Source organism: Diachasma alloeum, unplaced genomic scaffold (assembly GCF_001412515.2).
Source record: "Diachasma alloeum isolate Michigan unplaced genomic scaffold, Dall2.0 Dall_scaffold_01086, whole genome shotgun sequence".
In the NCBI taxonomy this organism is placed as follows: Eukaryota; Metazoa; Arthropoda; class Insecta; order Hymenoptera; family Braconidae; genus Diachasma; species Diachasma alloeum.
This window is the reverse complement of record NW_021681197.1, coordinates 248,249-270,862: the sequence shown is the minus strand read 5'-3', so window position 1 is coordinate 270,862 and position 22,614 is coordinate 248,249. Positions and strand designations below refer to the sequence as shown.

Here is a 22,614-nt window from a genome sequence, read left to right as displayed (position 1 = left end):
TCATTTCTCTTTTATTGTAATTATTGTTAAATTTGAATGAGTTTCTTCGTAGCCAGGGGTAATGTAGTATTTTTTTGGGAGTTGTTTCCTTGGCATGCTATTTACGCTGCTATGGTCATCGTGGACTTTCTAGTTGTGGTTGCGGTAAAATAGAAATGCGAGGAAAAATACTGCATTAAAGAGTTTATTATTTTGAGGCTTTTACATTTTTTTACATGGACATTTCTGATTAATAAATAAACATGGAGTTGAACATAAGACTGGGGATGAGTAATATTTTATATCAGGGATACTCTCACAAACATTTGGGTTCAACGGTTTAGCTTCTTTTCAAATTTAAAATCTATTTTACAATTATTTATAGTTGCGAATATTTTGTGAAACCTCGATCATGCAGTGCTAGCGAGTAAAAAAGACAATTTTAATTCAATATAATCTCAATTATTTACACAATAAGCATAAAAAATTATTCATATTCTTCTCACATTTTCCAAACGAATAATCAACAAAAGATTGAAAACAGATGCAAAAACCGGCTCGACAAATTCATAAAAACTCAAGACCTTGACAGAAATCTTGAAAGGAGGATGAAACTAATACTGCCGGCAGGCTCGAATAATCCCCGAGGAATGAGAATTGCGCTAGAAACCGGGGAAACCAGTAAAAACTCACTTGAAATAACAATCGGTCAATTTATCTGATAGGCACTGAAGAAATTGATGACATGGAGGTGAGACTCGAGGGCCCAGAACTCAAATTGAGTTTATCGAGTTCCTCATCGGCTTTATTATTCTTCAAATCCTGCTGCGTGTAGAGGAACTTGTTCCACTCGTCCCCCCGTGGATGAGCGAGATTCTCAGCGACATCGTAGACCCAAATCTTGCCAGAGTCATCTCCAACGGTGACATGTAGCCCACTGGGTGTCCAAGAGACTCGATTCAGCGCTGGAGCCCCATCGACAACGACACTGGCTGTTGGCACCTCAGTATCCTGATTCAAATTCCACAGATCCAGATGCCCTGAATCATCAACAGCTGCGAAAAGTGAGGGATGCGTCGGTGACCAGGCGACATCGTAAACATAATCACCATTGTGCTCAAAAGAATGCAGGGCTTTGTTCTCTTTGAGACTCCAGAGCTTAATAGTCCAGTCGATGGAGGAGGTGAGGAACAAGTGGGAGAAGTCGATGCCCCCTTGGACGGCATGAGCACTGACCGAGGTAACTGGGCCCTGGTGACCCTCGTAAGTCTCAGTGACACCAGCTCGAATGCCATGACGACATGCCGAGTAAACAGTGCCATCCTCACTTCCGACTACGAAATTATTCACGTCTCCATGAGGAAATGCCAGACACGTGACAGCAATTGGCTTTGACTGCTTCGCCTGGAGGTCCAGGGTCTCCTGGGGTTGAGAGAGCATGTCCAGACTCCAGGAGCACATTTTGCCGTCTGTCGAGATGCTTATGAGATTGTGGGCGTTCTGAGTTCCCACGACATTGAGACAGTAGACTGGGTGCGTGTGAGCACTCGCTGACAGGGGAGTTCGTTGGATTGGCGTGCGTTTCTGGACGCGGTTGTCCCAGAGGACTATCTGCCCTGCGTACGTACCGCCGAGAATTAAATTCGGGTGGAAACGAGCGAATGTTGTCGACATCACTGGCGACTGACAGTGGAAGATGAATTCAGGGGTCGTTTTCTTGAATTTTGTGTTCCAGATGAGGCAGATGCCGTCTGGGTCGTTGGGGGCATCGTCGTTGTGGTGATAGGAGGCTGCTAGAAGCTCGGGGAACTGGGGTGACCAGTCGAGAGAGGTCACGCAACGGTTGCGGGACCAACGCTCGTCATAGAATGAACGGTTAAGCCACAGCCGCTGATGGCTCTTTTCGTCCCTTTCAGACGAAAAACAATTAAGAATGAGTTTAGCTTATTTATTATTCGTCGGTGTGGAAAAAAATGGAATATTCACTTACATTCCTTCATCTCCATCCAACGTTCCAGTGTAGTCGGCATAAATATCGACAGATTCAGCTAATGCCCTTTCAACAATTCTACTAGTTCTGTCCAGGAATTTTTGAAAGTCCTCGGAGAGAATCAGCATTTGTTTCTCTTCTTCGCTCAATTCCCGGACTGCAATCAGTCGAAAAAAAAACAACAAATTCAATTTAGTGGATTCTTTGCTGCCAATCGATTTCTGTGGATTTTTCTATTACCTTCTTTGGGCTTCTCCTCCTTTGACTGCTGTTCGACCTGAGTGACTGCCGGCTGGACCTCTTTCACCTGTGGCAGCCCATGAGGTAGAATACCCGGTGGTAGCTTACTTTGGAAACCATCCATGTGAGGAAGACTGTTCTCCTCATCCTCGGCTTGGCCATCATCATATGTCAAAACTGTGGTGAATAAGCTAGTCCCGAATATCTATTCCCTAATTCTACTCAATATTCTTCACGTTCTCGAGAGAGAGAGAGAGATATACATATAGATATGTTTTTTTTTTCGCCGGTGCCAATATTCAAATCTATCCTCAAAGGATTCAGAGTAATTTCTCCTAATCGACTGGCTCTACTGCACTAAATCTAGAGCGCTCAATTTACATGCTGCTCCGAATAACAATGGTAAAATAAAAAATAGTGGCATGCAATGGGCATTAGTTACGCGATAAAAATGTAATTCAACATTATCGTCGATGTCTCTCCACCCTCCTGACATGCTTCAACTCAATGTCTCGATGACACGTGGAAATATGAAGCTCAAAGTGGCGGAACATTTGATTTAGGCTCAATCAAATTGAGGTGTACACATAATTTAAAATTTGATGAGCAACTTCTACTTCTCGCGCTGATGCTCTTACTGTTTTTTTTGTTCAACAACGTCTTCATTAAAAACGAAACAATGATTATAGAAACATGTTAAAAAATAGTATCAAAAAACTTTTAGGAAATATATTGTTCGTTTTTATCTCTATCAATTGGTATTTTAAAAAAACAATTTTTTACCCTCGAAACAAGGTATAATTTTTGCTGAATTTAACAAAAAAGCGCTTGAGTCTAATCACAATAATAATAATCATTGTTGAGTTTAAATAAAAAGCCGTAAAAAGCCTCATAAATGCCGTAAATTGATTTTTTTACCGTCGAATATTCCGCCAGCTTCACCTTCATCTCGGAAATAATAATGTAATAAATATGAATATATGAAACGCAACTTCCTGAGTCTCATGCACAATGAGGAAATGGAAAAATAAAAAAAGTCTGACAGACAAAGGAACTCAATGAAAAATAATACAGTCATGCGAGTCGAATAGGTGCACCCTGATAAATTCACAGGTAAGTCGAACGGGCCAGCGTAAGGTGTACGCATGGCAGAATTTTCAATTACTTCTCCGTGTGCAAAATTAATTACGGGTTGCAAGAGCACTTAGAAGCCTTTTCATGATCCTCAACGAGCATATTTTCAGTGATTTTACGGAGCCTGAAGTCCTTTACATGTAGAAAAAAATTAAATGCGAATGACTAATGTGAATGACTAATTTCAACTGAAAATAAAATGGAAAAAAAAACAAGAACAACAAAAATCAACTGTCAGGCTCGTAGTGAACGTGTGGATAAAGTGAAGCTTTGGAGGATGCTCGTGACAACAAAAAATATATAGTAACATTGTAAATTTAGGGTTCACCTTCTCAGAGTTGATCACCTACCTGTGAATTCGTCCTCCCACTCTAAACCAGGATTTAGATTGTACTCGTCTTGAAGGAGGGAAAAGAAAATGTCAATCAATTTCGTATCCTTTTCACGTTTACGTTTCAATATTCTCGATGAATAATCATTGACGTACTCAGGGTCAATAATAATTCAATGGAGTCTGAAGCGTTTCGTCAGTTATTCAGTGAGTTTTGTTGTTTAATAATCTAATTACATGCAATTATGCACTCTGGCCTGTTGCTGTTTTGTTATTTTAATTAATTAAATCAGTCTCTAGTTGTACATACATAATCAGTGTTAAGCAAGTCTGCTTGTTCGTTAGAATAAACAATTCACAGTAGTCAGAATACCTCTTTTTGTGAATGAAAAATTCAAGATATCTCAGACAAACGTTAAATGTTAATTTCGGCACCTTTCACTGCATTAGTTCATTATTGCACAATTGTTACTTTGGATTATGGATTAATTGAACACCTTCAAATATATCAATTGAGTCTAGAATTGAGCTTACAATGAACGTGAATATCATTTGGAGAACTCTGGAAGGTGCGTTAAGTTGTGACAAGATTTATTCGATTATTTATTTATCCCCTGCTGCAATTTCATTGCATGCAATATTTCATTGTTCCCTTTTCTTCATTAATATTCAATCAGTTCTGACAGATCGTGCAACCAAAGTTGACCCCAAGGATTTTGAAATTCGTGCACTGTCTTTATTTCAATAGAAAGTTGACAAAACGAACTGAATGAATTTTCATTTCAACGTCAATTTTCGCTCAACATCTCCTTTAGATTTTAAGATATTGGACAAAAGATTGAGAAAAATAGAAATTTACTCATTTCGTCTTGACATTTTGATATTAATTTCGTTGGGGAGATAAGGGCGAGAGAGAGAGAGCGAGAGAACAGTAGGCGATAGCAATTATTCCACCGGGTGGAGAGTGAGATTTTATCCCAAAGTTTCAGCGATAACTTGATCCTATTGTTTTTTATTCTTCATGGATTTCGTTGTTCGCACCATTGACGATCGGTCCTACTAATATATAACGTGTTTAAACTCAATACAAACCAAGGGAAATCATAACTTACCGTAATAGTCGAATGCATGAGCTGAGGGGAGGGGAAAAGAGGAAAAAATAGTCACTTAGTTGTTTTTTTCATCTCCAGAGTAAATAAATGAAAATATCTCAGCTAATTTGAAGATACCTCCCTACACTCAGGGCATGACTTTTGCGGCATTTTTTCAAGCATGTAATTACGAAAAATATTAATATTAGTGGTTCATACTCGATTGCTCTGTCTCTTCTCTTCATTCGTTTTGTTTTTCAAGTAAAAGAAAAAGTCTACGTGTTCTTCACATACACTGAATGTAGTTAGGTGTGATTCTTAATTAATCGTGTACAAGATTTTTTTTTTACTGCGCGTTAGAGGAAACATACATATTCATAGCTATAGTATTCTACGCATAAATAAAATGCAGTGCGTCGTGCATTGTTCAAACTTTGTGAGCCCTCGGGATGTTGAGAAAAAACTAGTAAAGTGCAAAAAAAAACTTTGCGAGATGAATTTTCAGCCAAAAGTGGATGGAAAAATATAAAAGATGGCTCAAAAAAATTGTTCATTCTTGAGGAACTGGATAGAACACGAGTTGACAAAGGTTTGAAAATGTCAAGTGGAAGCACCTCACATTTTTTAGCATTTCATAAATGAATTATTTGTCCTCATAAGATACTTTTTAACGCGTTTCATTCAATTTCTGGAGAATGAACAAATTTTCCCGGCTGTTTTTCACATTTTTTCGTCTCTTTTAGCTGACAATTAATGGGTCCAAGTTTTCTCGGCATTTGCGTAGTTTTTTTTTACCCCTGAAACCTCTTAAATCCTAAAGTAATAAATTTTATCCTCACAAGAGTCTCAACTCTCATCAATATCGAAAAATATCCATATTCTCAGGTGAATAGTTTATACCATGCCTTGTCACACTTATGCCCACCCCCCTAAAGTCTCTCTACAATATTTCACTATCATTTGTTACTGGTTTTGCATATCAACAAGTGATAAACGTTTCTCCAAGTTGTTCGGAATCAATTAGTTATCAAGTCAAGTGACGATTAATCGGTATTAGTGAGGATAATTTGTTAATCAGACAAATCCCTGTGTTAGTACCATTCCCATTAAAATCTCTAGTTTTTAGAAATCTATTTTCAGCTCGACTAGGACAAGCTCAAGGTGTGCAAGCTCCAAAAGTTGTTCTCGTCTCTCACATACAATTGTCAATAATTTCTTGAAAAGTGTGGAGTAAGATGTAAGCATTTGTAATTATCCAACTAATTCTGGTATTAAAATGAGTTTATTGAGATAATAAAGAGCTGCTGCAGCAAAGGATAACCATCCAGAATGAGTGGATAAATAATTAAAAGCATGTAAGCAATAGCAAATTTGCTTTTATGATCCTCCACATCCCTCAAAAACTCTCTCTTTCATATCTACCGATAAACAGTTAACGAGAGGATATTTAAGAACAAAAAAAATTAGACAAAACATACATAGGTAGTTTGGTGCAGACCCACCTTTCCTGGGACGCCACCAGTCAGTCTCAAAGTAGCCTGCGGAGCAAGAGTGAGTTGGTGACGTTGTCGTACAGTAGGAGTAGATGGTGTTTGCGGAAGAGGAGGCGGACAGTCCTTTATTTATTATTTTTTATTTTTGTTTTTCCATTATTACCACACCAGGGCCATTGTTAGAAAATAACCGCAATATCAGTCGGATTGTTTCATCCATTAGATTTAAAATTAAGCAGGTAGAAGAGGTATGGAAATTATAATTAAGCATTGGAATGTTGAAAATTTCATGTTCGGGAAGGTTCACCGACTAAAATTGCGGTTGGGGGGGGAGGGGGGGGTTATGTCTCAAACACCACGTGTTTTCCTCAAATTAGAGTGTAATTTCCGTAATTGAGATGAAGAAGGAGATGATTATACTCAAAGTATAAATGATTTGTTAATTTTTTTATGATGATTCATGACACATGTTCAAAAATAATATCATCTCCTTATTCTAGTCAAAATACAATCCACAGGCCCCACTAAACGAAATCACAGAGAAAAATGAATGACGAACTAAAGAAAAATTGATGAAAATCAACTTTTTTGAGATCATGCAATGATTTATTAATGAAAACAAATGGTAAAGAAACTTTTGGATGAGGTATTGTGACTCCATGAATGACGAACGAGTCCAATGAACGAATGAAACCCACGAGATTCAATGAAATTAAATTAAATGATAGTAAATCAGAGTGCACTGAAATTTATTCGGTGCACAAATTAAAAGCCACGATTTTTCGTAAACGAGCTAGTTAAAATTATTCACGTGTGAATATGTAAGTTTCCTCGCCAGAAATTGATGAATAAATAACATAAAATGTTCGAACGAAAGAGGAAATAATTGAATAAAATTAAATCAGAGGATTAATTTTTTAGATTAACCGAAATATTTGTTCCAAGGAAGAGTTAGCTTATGACTAACATCGTGTCATGGTTAACTCACTCTGTTAACATTCATCGATGATTTATCGTTATCACGATAGAGTGATTTATTTATTTATTTAAAATAGGTGGTAGGTTTTTGTGAAAATATGACTCACCGTCGTGCGATGTTTGGGCTGTTTGGGCTGTTTGGGTCTGCTTACTGTACACCACTGGCTCTTTTGGGGGAATGTTTGTGTGGGCCACTGAGACGACTGTTAATTCACGATTTGATTTTTTCTTTGCTGAACTACTGTATGAAAAATGATTAGAAATTATTTTCCATTACTTTTCATCCACGACAGTCTTGGGTGAGATGTTAATGTCAATTAAATGAGTTTAATTATCAACGATAAAAATGCATACATCTGTTATTTATGAATTTTTATATCAAAAACTGGAGTATTTTCCATTAATGGAAAAATGATTTTCTTACCTTTGTGCTGAAGTTATACTCGATGGTTGCATACTGGCATCAGGGGTGACATTATTACTCACATCTGATGCAAGAGAATTCATACTCGAGAGACTAGATAAAACATCTAAATCAGAATGAAGAAGAAATAGATATCAATTGAGTTTCAAGGTCGATGGAATAAAATTCTTTGAATTAATATTTTATAATTTTCATACCGGAGACAGGAGCTACTCCGAGCGAAGACAGCATAGCATCCAGTTCCTTTCGATGATCTTTGTCAGTTCCAGCTGCCCTTACTGTCGCCTCCTCCACCTAAAACCCAGTGAAACTATCACATTGACAAGTCTTTATACTGGAAAAATGAGGGCTGATTTATTGAAGCCTGCAACACTTGCATCTTTCTGCTCTTTCTCCCTTCTACGTCGTTCCTTCTCCTCCCTAATGGCCTGCAGTTTGGCCTTCTTCCTCTCCAACTCAGCCTTTCGATCGGACATCATGACTTGTTCAGGTTTTTTACGCACAGAGACTGAAAAATTAATTGTAAATAGTTTTTGAGATGTATTCTCAATGGAATTGATGGCAAAATGGCAAGAGTTTGAGCTATTTGTAAATGGAATGGAGGGATGAAATTGATTTATCAATTGCAAAAAAATCATCTGAATGACTCAAGAAGTTGAGAAATATGATAGTTTTTGTAATGCACACCGGTGACATTTACACTACACAAGCTATAGGATATCATGGACTTATTGATCCAGTTCAAACCCATATGACTATAGCTATCCCATCCCACCTTCACAACACAACAACAAAAGAATTAGCAAGCCTGACAATATCGAATGTCCCTCGTGAAAAAATTTTCGTCGATCAACTCGTAAATATGCGAAATTCATGAACTCTTCGATGACTAAATCTAACGGATAATGTACCATATATGACTGCAGAAAAATTCTCCATTTGTCATTTGTATTTTATTCCAAGAGAATTTCACTCGAGGGATGTGTGAATAAAAAATTACCTTTTAGAAATAAATTAGAAGCTTGAAAACATGAAGGACGAACACTTTGACGAAAATATCACTGCAGACAAATACAACGAGAACGGGAGACGTCAAATCTCACACGATACGCCCGACAGACGATTCCATTTTTTACGAATGGCGCATTCAACACCACCAGACTCAACTTAATCATTATTTCCCTCTTTTATTCTTCATTTTATCGAAAAAAAACACCATTAAATTGTCCGTAAAAAATTTTAATTAATTTTTCATGATCAAAAGACTTTTTAATGAAATAATGAGAGGAATTTCAATTCCATTTTGACTATCTGAAGTTGGCGCTGATTAAGGTTTTTGAGGTTTTGTTTCAGATGTCGATGAATTTTTTGCATTTACATAATTATTTATGTTTATTATAATAAGCTACTAGTCGTGTTGCTGAGGTATTCTATTAGAAGTAATAGTAATTAGTGATATTAGGGATCAATTAATCATGGGAATTATTCGGTAAGTACGTGGATTCTGTGAGTATTGAGTTTTTTTTGGTGATTTTTATCGGTTTGCTGTCATTTAGGTTTGCAGTGAAATCCAGTTTAGCTGGTGGATTTGTTTATTACAGTGTCCAGGAGGGTTTGTGGTCCTCAGCTGAGGACAGCATCGAATTCTACCAGAGGATTTATAATAAGATTACACCTTATGTTAAGGAGTATGTCAGTCCAGAAATTACTACTGGGGTGAGAATAATTTACATCTTTTTTTTTTATAAATTGACATTTTTTCATTTCTTCAAAAGACTCATTAAAATTTTAAGCAACATTCTTTATTGATACTTCAAAAAATCATTCTATTAAAAGCATACCATTTCAATAACAATTCAACGAGTTAATTTTTCAAAATTATAATAATTATTAAAACTCCATAACTAAGGAATAATAATAGTAACAAGTCTTCTGTAAATAATTCTCTCGATTGATGTTTTACTATTTACTAATTGGATCTGAATGATTATTACTGATTAATTTTTCTAGATAGCAACAGTACCAAGTGCAACAGTAATGATCGGTTGTACCCGAGGGGTATGGAACAAGGGTGTGAAAACAAGCTTCAAATTCCTATCTGAATTGCCAACCCACATGTCAAATGGCATTGACTCGCTAATGTCATTGCCAGCTATCAAAGGCTCGGTCGAGAGCATAAAAGGAGGAGATCAAGGACCAGCACAGGCTAAATCCCCATGAGAACATGTTCATGTACTGTAAATTATAGTTTTTTCCTACTTCCAAAGAGGTGAGAAACCATAGGAACTAGTCAATCGAAATGGAATGTTCGGAATCTTGAACATTTTTTTCGATTGAACGTCGGTTTTGTGGGTTATCGGCCACTACTGGTGATTAGGAAGTGAAATTGTCAATAGTGTTTGTAAATTAATGAGGTGAAATAAATCATGTCTATGAGAACAACATTCAGATAGTCATTGGTTCATCGTGTGATTATTAATTAATTTATTACAATTGTTTGCTTCAGAGATCTCTCGATTAATCTCAAAATTGAGAAAATTTGTTTTGAAGAAAATTTAAGTCCCTAAAAATTTATATGAAAAGTGATTGATGAAATTGGATATTTAAAGAGGCAAACAAACTCTAAATGAATTAAAGTAGAAATTTCCTTTCAAACTGGAAGAAACAAACCATTTTTTTTGCAAGTTTATCATTTTTTCTCTGTCTAAAAAAAAATTGAAGGGTGAAGTTGATGTTGAAAGTTCACACAGCGTCCACGAGTTGGCGGCGTAAACTCCCGGGGCGCGATTTCTAACACAGGAAAAGGAAGACGGTGGGTCACGTGACCATTATACCATTTGGTGGTTAGTTGTGCTAGAAATCATGGCGGACAAAGACGAAAGTGAGAAGACCATCGCTGAAGACTTGGTTGTTACCAAGTATAAGATGGCTGGAGACCTCGTAAACCGTAAGAATATGAAATAAAAAATTTCCAGGATCATTTTCATTCCGAAATTATCTGGTTATCCTTCACTGGGCTTGGATCGAGGGAGAAGTTTGTACACAGCCATATGGAATGTGGCCCGCCAATGCCGGTCAACCATGTGGGCTGGCGTTCCAAAATTTTCAATTTAACTGTCTCCATCGGATCCTTCCCCAGCCTCTCCTCACCCCATAATTCCTGTTTTTTTTTCAATGATAAAAATATTCATGAAAATTTGGGGATTTATTTTCTCACGTCTTCTACTCGATTGTGATATTTTTCATCATTGTCTCAAGCCGCGTTTGCCATTGCTGTAGTAGAAAACAACTCATTTATTAGCTGATCGTATGCATTTGAGAGATGAGGAGATTGTGAAATCATATTTTTTCACCATTTTCATTGCTACATTACAAAGAATAGTCCAAAGATGAAATTAAATACTCAATTTAACTTTCCTTTTATCTAATAATTTATGTGGGTTCTTCTTGATTTATATATGGACCAAAATCCCTTCCATCACAACAAAAAATCTCACACAATGCAGATAAAATTAATTTCATTCACTTGGATTTCGGTGATCTGATCTAAAAATATAATAAAAATCAATAATTTTAGATATTTTTTGGAGTAGAAAGCGAATGATTATTTAAATAAAACAACACCCTGGAGATATTCCATTTTTTAATGCAATTTATTTCGATTCCATTAATTTATAATTTTGCAGAGGCCCTCAAACAAGTCCTGGAGAAGTGTGTGGCGGGTGCATCAGTGAGAGAAACATGTGAATTCGGTGACAAATTGTTGCTGGAGGCAACCAGTAAAGTCTTCAAGAAGGAGAAAGATTTGAAGAAGGGTATTGCATTCCCTACGTGCATATCTGTTAACAACTGTATTTGCCACTTCTCACCAATCGCCAGTGAGCCCGATCTCATTCTGAAGGAGGACGACATGGTGAAAGTGTAAGTTAATCATGTTTAAATCATTAATTGATCCTTTTTAATGAAAAAATGATGGAATTTTGGGGGTCTAGTGATCTTGGAGCACACGTAGACGGCTTTATCGCAGTTGTGGCACACACAATTGTTATCGGCTCGTCACCGGATAAAAAAGTCACTGGGAGAAAGGCTGATGTTGCTCTTGCAGCTCATTTTGCCTCGCAGGCGGCTCTCAGGCTATTAAAGCCTGGAACTGAGGTACGAAGAATTTTTTTTGCTTTTATTTATAATATAATAATTGTCATTCAATTGCAGACGTACTCAATAACCAGTACAGTTGAAAAAATTTGTGGTGCCTACAAGTGCAAGCCAATCGAGGGAATGTTGTCTCACCAACTTAAACAATTCAAAATCGACGGTGAAAAGACAATTATTCAGAATCCAAACGACGCACAGAAGAAGGAGCATGAGAAGTACACCCTGGAGACTCATGAGGTGTACGCAATGGACGTGCTGGTGAGCACTGGTGAGGGAGTTGGACGCGAGCAGGACACTCGGGTCACAATATACAAAAAAACTGACGAGACGTATCAGTTGAAACTCAAGGCATCACGTATGTTCTACTCCGAAGTCACTCACAAGCATGGCCTCATGCCCTTCAATCTACGCACCTTTGAGGACGAGAAGAAAGCCAAAATGGCGGTTGTTGAGTGTGTCAATCATCGACTCATTGAGCCATTCCAAGTGCTTTATGAAAAATCTAGCGAACATGTGGCACAGTTTAAATTTACAGTATTACTGATGCCAAATGGACCACATAAAATCACTGGTTTACCATTTGAAATTGACTCATTCCAGTCGGATTGCGTTGTAGACGATCAAGAGTTGAAGGTAATTTTTTTATTATTTATACAAACTTTTAAAATCCATTCTCAATAGTAAAATAACTATCAATAATGAATAGATGAAAAGCAAACAATAATTAAATTATTTTCAGACTCTTCTCAACTCCTCGGCAAACCCCAAGTCCGCAAAGAAAAAGAAAAAGAAGGCCGAGAAGGCCCTGGGGGAAGTAGCAATGGAGGTAGATGCCAAGGCTTAACAGGATCAATTTTTTTAATCAATCGAATGTACACGCCCCATGACTTGATCGTGCACTCTTTCTCCTCCAGCTGATGAATATGAAGTGATGAATCATGAATCAAATCCAATGATAAATACGGAGTGTGCGATGCTTTCTCGTAGAATCCGTCACGCAGATATGAAGAACAAATTCCCTGTGGCAGCAGCAGACACTGGTTTCACTGCCACTATAAAAATTACGTTGATGATAATAAAGAAAATAATTATAAAAATTATAATCTTCATTTGTTGTTTTAAAATGCGTGGCAACGTATCACGAGGCTGGGTTGCATTCTCTCACATCACGTGGACATTCGTTATTTCTTCATTTTCTTTTCATTTTTTTTACTGCCTCTCAGTATCTCTTGTTGATTCAGCGGTTTAAAAATAATCACTGTTAATTATGATATAATTAATGAATTTGATAATCAAGTGGATATGAAAGACGAGTTGAAACTGAATAATAAAAACATGTTCTGACAACAAAAAATAACTAGACGAGTCATTTTCTGGGTGAAAACAATACTTACTTTTTTTTTTTCTTTAATTTTTAAAGTTTGATAACACAATGTAATCAAATGGTCTCACATCTTTTTGAAAAATGTAAAAATTTACCGGAGTGTCAACAGTGGGAGTATTGATATATAAAGATGAAAAAAAATCATATTTACAATGTGAACAATGTGTTATTTGTTTATAATAGGAAAACCTCCCTTCAAGTTATGGTTGAATAATTAAATTAGGCTTAATGACTTGAGTGAAATTACTCGGAGTATGAACAGAAATGTACACATTTTTTATTCACACATTAATTGTCCTCTATCCAGCCATCTCCACGTCATTATTCTGCAACTTTAATTTCAGAGTCATTGTGTTGGGTGTCGTGACATCAGCAACGTTGATCTCAATGCCATCAGACAGTCCCAGTTCTCGGAGAGTTTTCGTCAAGTTGGGACGAGTCTTCTCCTCGATGCTCCGGACTGTCTGCATGTACAGTGTTCTGTTCTTTCCCTCGACATTAACGACAATTCCTGGATTTTTCATCTGGAGATCGGGTTGCTCACACAATAGATCGATCAGTTCTTTGAGTTTTACGTTGCTGTCGCGAATTTGTATCTCTCGGGGGACTTCACTGCACGCCAGGCAGTCTGTTTTTTTCTCGGCTTCGTATGTGTACGTGTAAATCCCATCCAAGTTGTTCAGTACCTGAGATAAAACATTTTTATCAATATAAAGAATTCCTTTGGAGTGAATTAGTTCATTAATTATTTCAGGGAAAAATCTCTCAAATTAATTCTCTAAAACAGCAAATTATCAGCACTCAAAATATCCCTCACCATATAATTATTCAAAGAAGCACTGCAGCTAGTAGCCAGTTTAAAAACCTCGGTAGTGCAAGTGGCAGCAATGGTAGCATTTGTTGAAGCCACAGCAGGGATAATATTCTTGACAACCCCCTGGACGAGCCTGTAAGTCAGTCCCCTGATGCCAAACTGTGTCGCTCTCTCCTGAGACTTCTCATAGATCCAATTGATATGCTGAGGGTCATCTCCATCGATAGTAGCATCGAACGGGTTCTCCTTGGGCCACTGGATGACTTTAACATACTCAACGCAATGCTCAGGGAGTCTAGGGGTGTTGGCAATGGTGCAGAGTGGATAAGTGACTTGTGGGGGATACAAGTCAAGTGTGCACTCGATGCAGGCTGTCAACCCTGGGAGAATGACCCTGGCATTTCCTTTGAAGCCCTCTGTTCCCCCATCCACCATGGGAATCACAGAGGATTGATCCAGCTCGCCATCCTCATAGTTCAACAGTGATATCAGCATTCCATTTATCCATCTCCTAGCTATTATCGAGTCCAAACCGCAGACGACGATGTGAAATTGACGATAGAACTCCTCGTCCTTGTCCTGGATCATGCAGCAGTGGGGGATGACCTGGCAGCCTGGAATCCTCGAGTTTATGAACCTGGCAGCGACCTCAGCCTTGGAAGAACCCAAGTCCTTGTGTCTGAAGAGGAACTGGCGATTGAGGTTAGACAACTCGATTGTGTCCATGTCAATGACGTGAATCTGACGGAAACCCATGAGGGCCAGGTTCTTCAGGAGTTCACAGCCTAGACCACCAGCACCAATCACTAGGATTTTGCAGTTTTCCATGAGGAACTGGAGGGTGTCTGGGGAGGGCTCAAAGTCCGGCCGGCAGAAGGGCCCTGACCGCTCCAGGACCTTTCGAAGGTGAGCCCATCTTCGGTGAGTGTGGTCGGACCCCATTCTCCTCTTGTCAACGAATTATTATCTTTCGCAATGGTCTGCTTGAGATTAGAAGTCTTAATTTGGGAATGGGAATATAACCTCAGATTCCCGGGGGGTGTATTGCACTTTTGAGGTGATGAGACTGCGAATAATTGTCAAGAATGCATGGACAATTCTCCAGACTTCATCTCGACTCTCGAGAATCAACAGAACCGAAAATCAAATGAGAGTAATGGTACAATGCGATTACTCAGGGTTTCGATATAATCTCTCTCTGTTGCGAATTCTTTGTGGGTTCTGATTGGTGGAGCGGAGCGGGAGAGCATTCGGTTCTCATTGGTTGCACGATTTGAGTAATCTAGCTTTTTCAAATGAACGAAATAGTATTGTTGTGGAATACTTTAAATGAATAAATATCCCCTTCCCCTCTTTTAGAAGGGTAAATTATGGAATAAATGATTGAATTTATCAGCTGATTCCTCTGTAAAACTAAATAAACTTACCTTTTTATTGCAATATAAAATAAATATTCGGAAGAATATTGTTAATTCATTAGCAAAAATAGCTATCTTATATGAAGAAAAAAGCAATTTCCCACTCATTTTTACTCAAAAACAATTTTTAAGATAATATATTGGAAACATTAAATTTTGATAAGTAAATTATTGTATGAAGAATAATTATCCAAAACTGTACATACCTTTTTTTTTGCGGGAATGCGATAGTGATCTGAACGGCGGAATAATCTCTCGTCATTGCGGGTTTCCGGAAATGTAAATAAAATGGGCAAACACGTACGGATTTCTTGTTCTCCCCCTAAAACCCTATCGCAATGTAATCCACACACGTGTAACACGTCAGAACTCTTAGTTGATACACCCGGAACAGTTTGTATCACGAAATCAACGTTCTCGCGGTATTTATAGCTGAAAATAATTGAGGTTTGACGCAAGAATTTCCTGTTTTATTAATTTGTTAGTGGGTGTATTTCACTGAGATCTTTTTTTAGCTCAGGAGGAATGAATTTATTTGTGTTCCTGCTTTACATTTCCATTGTAATGTCTACCGTGAATTTTTTGAAGGCAAAAAAACGGGTGACGTATTATGGTTCTCTAATTAAGGATATTTATGAGGAATATCGTACTGGAGGGATAATTATAGCAATGCCGGACAATACTCGGACACGTGAGTTCTTCCGACGAACACGTACGAAAGTCTTTCATTGAAAAAACCAGTCAATTCGCTGTTTTTTTCTGTGAAAGTTAAAAAGAAGAAGAAGACAAAATTTCATCTTGAAATCTTCTCTACAGGCTTCGCAAGACTAACGAGAGCATATGAAATTTCTAGAAGCCTCTCTAGGGATGAGATACCCTCGATCGCCGTCAAATTTGAAACATTCAAAGAGAGATTAGCTTCCTACACCGACAGAATTTTCCGCCCTCTCGTTGTAATTGGATTTTATAAAATGGTAGAAGTTTACACCTTTCAGCAGATCGCTAAGGATCTTATCATGGGCTATCCCGTGTGGCTGATAATTTTCGCTGAAAATGCAGATGCAGATGTCTGTGAATATTGCCGGAATCCTCATGGAAATTTATTCAATTTGAAATTCGACTCGGAAGTACTCGTTTTGTGCTGCGACTCGGGCATTATCAATGAATGGTGGTCTACAACGGTTAATCGGACCGAGAGGAAGGAGATCGGACGGTGGATCGGTGAGGATCCGGGGAGATATTGGTTTAATCATGGATCTATTTACGGCCGTCGAAAGTCTCTGGAGGGACGCGAGCTACGGGTGACTGCTGCCAAGGTAAAAAGTAATCAATTTTACAGAAAAAATTCTATTACTTTTCGACGGATTCTGAGAATTTCACGTTTCTGTACAATTTTTTCTATTAAACATTTTCTATAGAAATTTCTGGTTATGCATTTCAATCGAAATGAAATAGAATTTTTTCAACACAGGGATCCGCTTATATCTGGAAAGAAAACGGAAAGTACACTGGATTTTTCGGGGAAATTCTCAACGAATTATCTACAACAATGAATTTCACGATATCAGAAGTCACTCCGACAGATGGTTTCGGAAGTTTGAATCCAGAAACGTCAGAGTGGAGCGGTGTTATTGGAAGGATTCATCGGAATGAAGCTGATATCGGGGTTTCTCCAATGGCTATGACTCATTCGCGACTCAATGCGGTTGATTTTACGATACCCATGTTCTCTGGAAAGTCAAGATTGTACGTGAGAAAGCTCGACGGTGCTCGCGTTCAATGGCAAGCCTATTTCAAGGTGCACTAATGAATTTTTCCAACGAATTCGCTGATTCGTATTGCTTGGGGTTTTTTTTTCTATTAGCGCAATCAATGGTTTATTTGCAGGCATTTGCTGTGGATGTATGGATGGTTGTCATTGGATTGATCCTCATAATGCCTCTCTTTTTGACTCTCATCAGATACAGAAGGGGAAATCATCTGTTGTCTCAGGTCATGGAGCACTATTCCAATGTCTGGGGTATTTACTGTCAACAGGGATTGTCAAGTAAGGTGAAATAGAATTATTTCATCAATAGTCATTGACGCGGGCAATATTTTTCACAGGATTTCCAGATGAAATATCCTTGAGAATAGTTTATCTATCTATATTCATATCAGCGGTGGTCAGCGCTAGTGTTTACTCTGCATCGTTGGTCAGCTTTCTCACTGTCTTCTCTTCGTATTCGCCATTCAACACGATGGAAGAATTTGCCTCGGACGGTACTTATGGACTTGTCGTGTTGAAAAATAGTGCGCAATATGACATGTACAAGGTTAACAATTTTATCCTCAAATTAATGATATATTTTTCGCCGGAAGAATGGGCGATTGAAGAATCATTTTGTAGAATTCTAAGGACGCATTCAGGAAGAGGATGATGTCTCTCATGGCACCTGAAGAGTCACTACCTTCTAGTTTAGCTGAGGGATTTAGACGGGTTTGCCAGGAGAGAGTTGCGTTTGAAACGAATGAAGCCATTAGGAAAACTATGGCCCACTCAATATTTTGTGAAATAACGGCCATCGATACTAAAACTATTGAAACATTTGGAATGATCACACCACGACGAAGCGAATACCTCGAATTTATCAATTATCGGTAAATTAAATTTTTAAATACCAATTTTGGATTAATAAAATCCCAAATTATTATCACGAAAATTCTAGTATCCGGCAGTTTGAATTGAACGGAGTATTTCGGCGATTGAAGAACAAGTACTTCACAAAACCACGTGAAAATAAAATTGATTATCCAAAAGTGCACGTTGAAGGAGTCAAACCGATCTTACTCACACTGGCCAGTGGCTTTTTAATTACTCTCATTATTTTCATAATCGAACTACTCTTCAGTTGGATTCAAAACAAGTTACAGAGGAGGGAAAAACAAAGAGTTATTCAACAACAAACCAAATATTTTCGTTTTTCTCATAGGGCAAAAAGTGAAATTTACTTCATTCTCTAGTATTTCTCGTGTCTGCGCTGCGGGTGTAATTTTCTTCTCTCAATAAAATTCGATGTTTATACCGAGGAAAAATTCATCTATTATTTATTGCGTTCAATCCGATGATCCGCTGTTGACATAATTCCCTGTGAATAATAGATGCCATCGATTTGAGATATGCATTTTCCGATTTATTGTCAACCGAAAAGAGGGGGAAATTCCTCATCGATAAACTGAGAGAGATAACGAAATTTACGGCAAGAACATTTTTCTAGCTCTCATTTCCTTCTACAAAAAAGGTTTTCGGAGAAGTATTTCCATCTTCTCTGACTACATAGATTTAAACTGTTTTACCGCTTCACTACTAAATTGAAAAAAGATTACATCATTCATTATACAAATTCTCCTCAGTCTTCGGCAGTTCAAATATAGCGGAATGTTACAACGAATCAAACACAGACACATGGCAGAACCGCCGAAAAATACAGCCAACTTTCCTAATGTACACATGGAAGGCTTTACACCGATCTTGTTGACCCTTGTCGGTGGATTCCTAATTACTCTCGTTATTTTCGTTATCGAAATTGTTTTCAATGAGATTAAAATTAAATTCCTTGATTGGAAAATACGAAAAATTATTAAATAAGAAATTGAAAAGTGTCGATTATCTCACCGGCAGGCGAAAAAATGAATTCTTCCATTATTCTTGATAATTTTTGTGTTTTTTGGGAATGCACAGTCTTCTTGTGAATAAAATTTCATGCTCGTAGAACAAATAAATTGTGTATTGACTTTATAAAACCCCCGAATTTATATGACGTTAATTATCGTTTAAACACCACCGCCAGGCTGAATGCACCAGCCACACCACACGCGATCGTTCCCTAACCTATTATAACTAATAAACAAAACACTGAGAATGTCACGTGACAGCACCGAGAGTGACACCAACGAATGAACCCGTTCCCCTAACCTATTGAAAACAGCTCCCTCTAGGGGAGTTGTGATAGGGGGGTTCAAAACAACCCCCCTATTGATAACCTATTGTTAGGGAGAGGTTTCCCTAACCTATTGAAAACTAATAAACAAAACAGTGAGAATGTCACGAAATGACAGCACCGAGAGTGACACCAACGAAACCCCCAACAATACCTGTAAATACTGTTCACAAGTCTGTGATTCGTACCACAATCCCAGTCTCCAGTGCAGTGGTGAGTGTTCCCGACACATTCACGTCAGATGTTTGAGACGCGGTGGAGTACCTGGATCACTCGTTGGCGATGTCTTCTTCAGTTTGTACTGCATGGAGTGCAGTCCTCTCGCCGAGGAGACTGTCACCAGGGACAAGATGTCCTGGCTCAATATAATCGTTCTGACTCTCTACAATTTACGAGAGAAGTCCAGTGGCATCAGCAAACGAGGCTACTTCCACTGGAAGTCAGACATCAGTACCTTTGTGGACAGGAACTGGGATTATTTGTTCCAGAAGACTGTTAAGAGGAAGAAGAATTGGATTGGGACGATTTCAGGGACACTTTCGCATTACAGTGCTGGTTTTTTCAAGTCTGGGACGACTGAGCTGGGGGAGTCGGGCTGGTGGAGACTCGTGGATCTCGATCCTCCGGAGGTTCTCATCGTCAAGAACAGCAAAATGATTGTGGAGAGGAAGAAGCAGCCCCAGGGGAGGAGCAAAGCCTTCTGTGTAAGTCCCCCTAGGTCGGAGTCCAGTCTCTCCATTGGGGATGACAGCTGCACTGGGGAGTCTTCCAGGATTCAGACCCCCTCCATGTTCTCGAGGGAGTATGTCCAGCCTTCTGAGGTGCTGTCGGATTATCTGATGGCTGACGATGAAATGCCAGGTAGGAAAAGCTTAGATTTGTAATGGGAATATATTTATCTACCTTTTGGAATTTCCAATAAAAATATCTCTAGTAATATTCAGCGAAATTTAAAGTCAAAATGAAAAACGTCAAAAAGTTTGTCCAATTTTTTTTTTGTAGATATTGACGGTCTAGATGTTGAAGATAGTGTCGACCTGAGTGAGCAATCCCCCTCATTCGCAGATCTCATGAGAGAATACCAAACAAAAAATACCCCATACTCTACCGACACTCAATACTCCCAATTGTTCAGTTCTTTCAATCCAGAATGGATGAACAACATTCTCAATCAAACTGGAAATTCCAAGCAGACTGAAGTCAAACAAGAGGAAGGAGAGAATGACAACGGAATGACGTGTGAGGACAGCAGCGACAGTTGTGCAACTGTGGAAGAGCCACCCAATTCTTTATTCACCATCAGCAATTGCCGTGAGTGGCCCTGGAAGCGGAAGAACAAGTTGATGATGAAGAAGAAACAGGAGAAGATGAGCAACTACGAGATGTGTTATCTCCTCCAGAGTGTTAATAAAAAAAGATTGGAGTCTGCACCTCCCTCGATCAGAAGATTCTATCGTAAACTAGCCCTGAGAAAGATAAAAAACGATTGCAATCTCACAGTTTTGGATATAGACAGATTCTCCCTCAAGTCAGATAAACAAGACTTGAAACTGATGATGAAGAGGAATCGAGTGATAGACAGGTTTTATAACAACAATTTTAGTGTCAATTTCGAGCTGAGGTTGCAGGGGAATGTAGAACCGACAGCTATTCACAGTCCTTACACCAATAGATTGTTGAAGCCTTTCATAAGACAGGATCAAGACAGTAATCCTTTGTGGCTGGGAGTCATGGAGGAATTGAAAGCCAAAGTGCGAACGTTAAAGAGAAATTTGGACGTTGAGATTGGGGTGAGGGGAACGATTGACTACTGCTACGTAAGACCACAGCACATTCCAGCGATGAATAGCCTCTGCAGTCAGTTCTTCTGGCCTGGGATCGACTTGACAGAGTGCCTACAGTACCCTGACTTCACCTGTGTAGTTCTCTACAAGAAACTCGTCATCGGTTTTGCCATTCTCGTGCCTGATGTTGGCTACAATGAGGCGTACATCTCCTTCTTCTTCACGAGACCTGAATGGAGGAGATGTGGCATTGGAACATTCATGCTTTATCACTTGATACAGACGTGCATGGGAAAGGACGTGACTCTTCATGTCTCTGTTACCAATCCTGCACTCATCCTCTATCAGAAATTTGGCTTCAAGATTGAAGAGTTTGTCCAGGATTTTTATGACAAGTATATGGCACCTGGACCCAGGGAGTCTAGGCACGCATTATTCTTGAGATTAAGCAGATGATTCTGCCAAATACTCAGGAATTTGATCATTTTTGTTGTAAATGAATGCTATTTTGCAGTAAATAAAATAGGGTATTTTTTTCATTCACATTTGCCCTCAACTCAAGCCATTCTTGTTAACAGTTATTTTTATTAAGTCATAGGTTTACAGAAATTTAGAGAAATACTGAGTGAACGATGCACTCCATTTCTTGTTGAGTGCAACATCTTGGATATTAATGAGATCAATTACCAATGCTGTGCTCAAATAAACCTGTCCCCATATTTTTTCACCTGAATTTAACGAAAATGTCTACTTATTACACATTTAGGTTGACATATATTACGGTGGTCCCTTCCATAACAAGCTTGATCTCCATCTCCACGTGAATTTGCAACCAAAAACATGAATAATCTTTAGAAAGAAAAATATTGTAATAATCTACCGCACGTTTGGAAGACTTGGCGAGTACATTTGATTGATCAACCGAAAAAACTAAAGTTCGAATCAACAAACGTAAGTATAATACATCGGTAATTCACCTTTTTCTTTATTATATTAACAAACTGTGCAGTTTTTGTGACATTTGTTGGTTTTTATAAAAAAAAATTGCTAGCAATATAACGGTATTAACAAATGGAGACAGTAATACAAATATTTGCTTACAGTGAAGCTATACATTTAAATGGTATCGTCCACCATATGTATAATAAAATTCAAAACATGAGTTTTGACATCGACATTTTGTTATTTCTCTATCCCACATTATTTCTCTTGGGGTACAACAATTGCTCCCTTTTGTGTGGATCGTAATCATGTATTATGCTGCAGCCTTCAATAATCAACAGAAAAATCAACGAGTTCATGGTTAACTTTAATGCTCACGACGCATTGGGGAAAAATACTTCGTTAAATCACATATTGAAATTGTATTTTACATGAAGTTGAAAAAAAAAATTTACATTTAATGGAAAATAAAGATAA

The 22,614-nt window shown here is 38.2% G+C and overlaps 6 protein-coding genes across 22 annotated transcripts; 4 read left to right on the top strand and 2 right to left on the bottom strand.

Moving 5' to 3' along the window:
- Nucleotides 1–168: 168 nt before the first annotated feature.
- On the bottom strand, nucleotides 169–19,290 carry LOC107045804 (cytoplasmic dynein 1 intermediate chain). Of its 16 annotated transcripts, none has more exons than XM_015268161.1 (11): nucleotides 19,087–19,290; nucleotides 8,038–8,168; nucleotides 7,858–7,954; nucleotides 7,661–7,766; nucleotides 7,344–7,477; nucleotides 6,244–6,381; nucleotides 4,787–4,807; nucleotides 3,694–3,741; nucleotides 2,210–2,362; nucleotides 1,970–2,126; nucleotides 169–1,888 (listed from the first exon to the last, which is right to left on the bottom strand). In XM_015268161.1, the coding sequence occupies exons 1-11, from the start codon at nucleotides 19,112–19,114 to the stop codon at nucleotides 694–696; spliced, it is 2,208 nt and encodes a 735-aa protein (XP_015123647.1). In that variant the 5' UTR covers nucleotides 19,115–19,290; the 3' UTR covers nucleotides 169–693. The 16 variants fall into 16 exon arrangements, with proteins under 16 accessions (XP_015123647.1, XP_015123652.1, XP_015123654.1 ...); XM_015268166.1 differs by having other exon boundaries at nucleotides 6,244–6,303; XM_015268168.1 differs by having other exon boundaries at nucleotides 6,268–6,303.
- LOC107045809 (MICOS complex subunit MIC13 homolog QIL1) lies at nucleotides 8,983–10,104 on the top strand. 2 transcript variants are annotated; one of them, XM_015268183.1, is made up of 3 exons: nucleotides 8,983–9,149; nucleotides 9,262–9,376; nucleotides 9,671–10,104. In XM_015268183.1, the coding sequence occupies exons 1-3, from the start codon at nucleotides 9,136–9,138 to the stop codon at nucleotides 9,878–9,880; spliced, it is 339 nt and encodes a 112-aa protein (XP_015123669.1). In that variant the 5' UTR covers nucleotides 8,983–9,135; the 3' UTR covers nucleotides 9,881–10,104. The 2 variants fall into 2 exon arrangements, with proteins under 2 accessions (XP_015123669.1, XP_015123668.1); XM_015268182.1 differs by having other exon boundaries at nucleotides 9,217–9,376.
- Nucleotides 10,477–13,358, top strand: LOC107045807 (proliferation-associated protein 2G4). The gene is made up of 5 exons (XM_015268180.2): nucleotides 10,477–10,607; nucleotides 11,347–11,581; nucleotides 11,653–11,815; nucleotides 11,873–12,448; nucleotides 12,555–13,358. The coding sequence occupies exons 1-5, from the start codon at nucleotides 10,523–10,525 to the stop codon at nucleotides 12,657–12,659; spliced, it is 1,164 nt and encodes a 387-aa protein (XP_015123666.1). The 5' UTR covers nucleotides 10,477–10,522; the 3' UTR covers nucleotides 12,660–13,358.
- LOC107045806 (NEDD8-activating enzyme E1 catalytic subunit) lies at nucleotides 13,317–15,213 on the bottom strand. The gene is made up of 2 exons (XM_015268178.2): nucleotides 14,017–15,213; nucleotides 13,317–13,885 (listed from the first exon to the last, which is right to left on the bottom strand). The coding sequence occupies exons 1-2, from the start codon at nucleotides 14,953–14,955 to the stop codon at nucleotides 13,499–13,501; spliced, it is 1,326 nt and encodes a 441-aa protein (XP_015123664.1). The 5' UTR covers nucleotides 14,956–15,213; the 3' UTR covers nucleotides 13,317–13,498.
- Nucleotides 15,817–18,569, top strand: LOC107045808 (glutamate receptor ionotropic, kainate 2). The gene is made up of 8 exons (XM_029126658.1): nucleotides 15,817–15,878; nucleotides 15,947–16,122; nucleotides 16,248–16,747; nucleotides 16,903–17,229; nucleotides 17,319–17,478; nucleotides 17,538–17,746; nucleotides 17,821–18,071; nucleotides 18,140–18,569. Exons 2-8 carry the CDS (start codon nucleotides 15,957–15,959, stop codon nucleotides 18,432–18,434), a joined length of 1,908 nt encoding a protein of 635 aa, XP_028982491.1. The 5' UTR covers nucleotides 15,817–15,878; nucleotides 15,947–15,956; the 3' UTR covers nucleotides 18,435–18,569.
- Nucleotides 19,291–19,394: 104 nt separating the features above from the next.
- On the top strand, nucleotides 19,395–21,756 carry LOC107045821 (cysteine-rich protein 2-binding protein). Its single transcript, XM_015268199.1, has 2 exons — nucleotides 19,395–20,272; nucleotides 20,414–21,756. Exons 1-2 carry the CDS (start codon nucleotides 19,513–19,515, stop codon nucleotides 21,649–21,651), a joined length of 1,998 nt encoding a protein of 665 aa, XP_015123685.1. The 5' UTR covers nucleotides 19,395–19,512; the 3' UTR covers nucleotides 21,652–21,756.
- The last annotated feature ends 858 nt before the right edge of the window (nucleotides 21,757–22,614 follow it).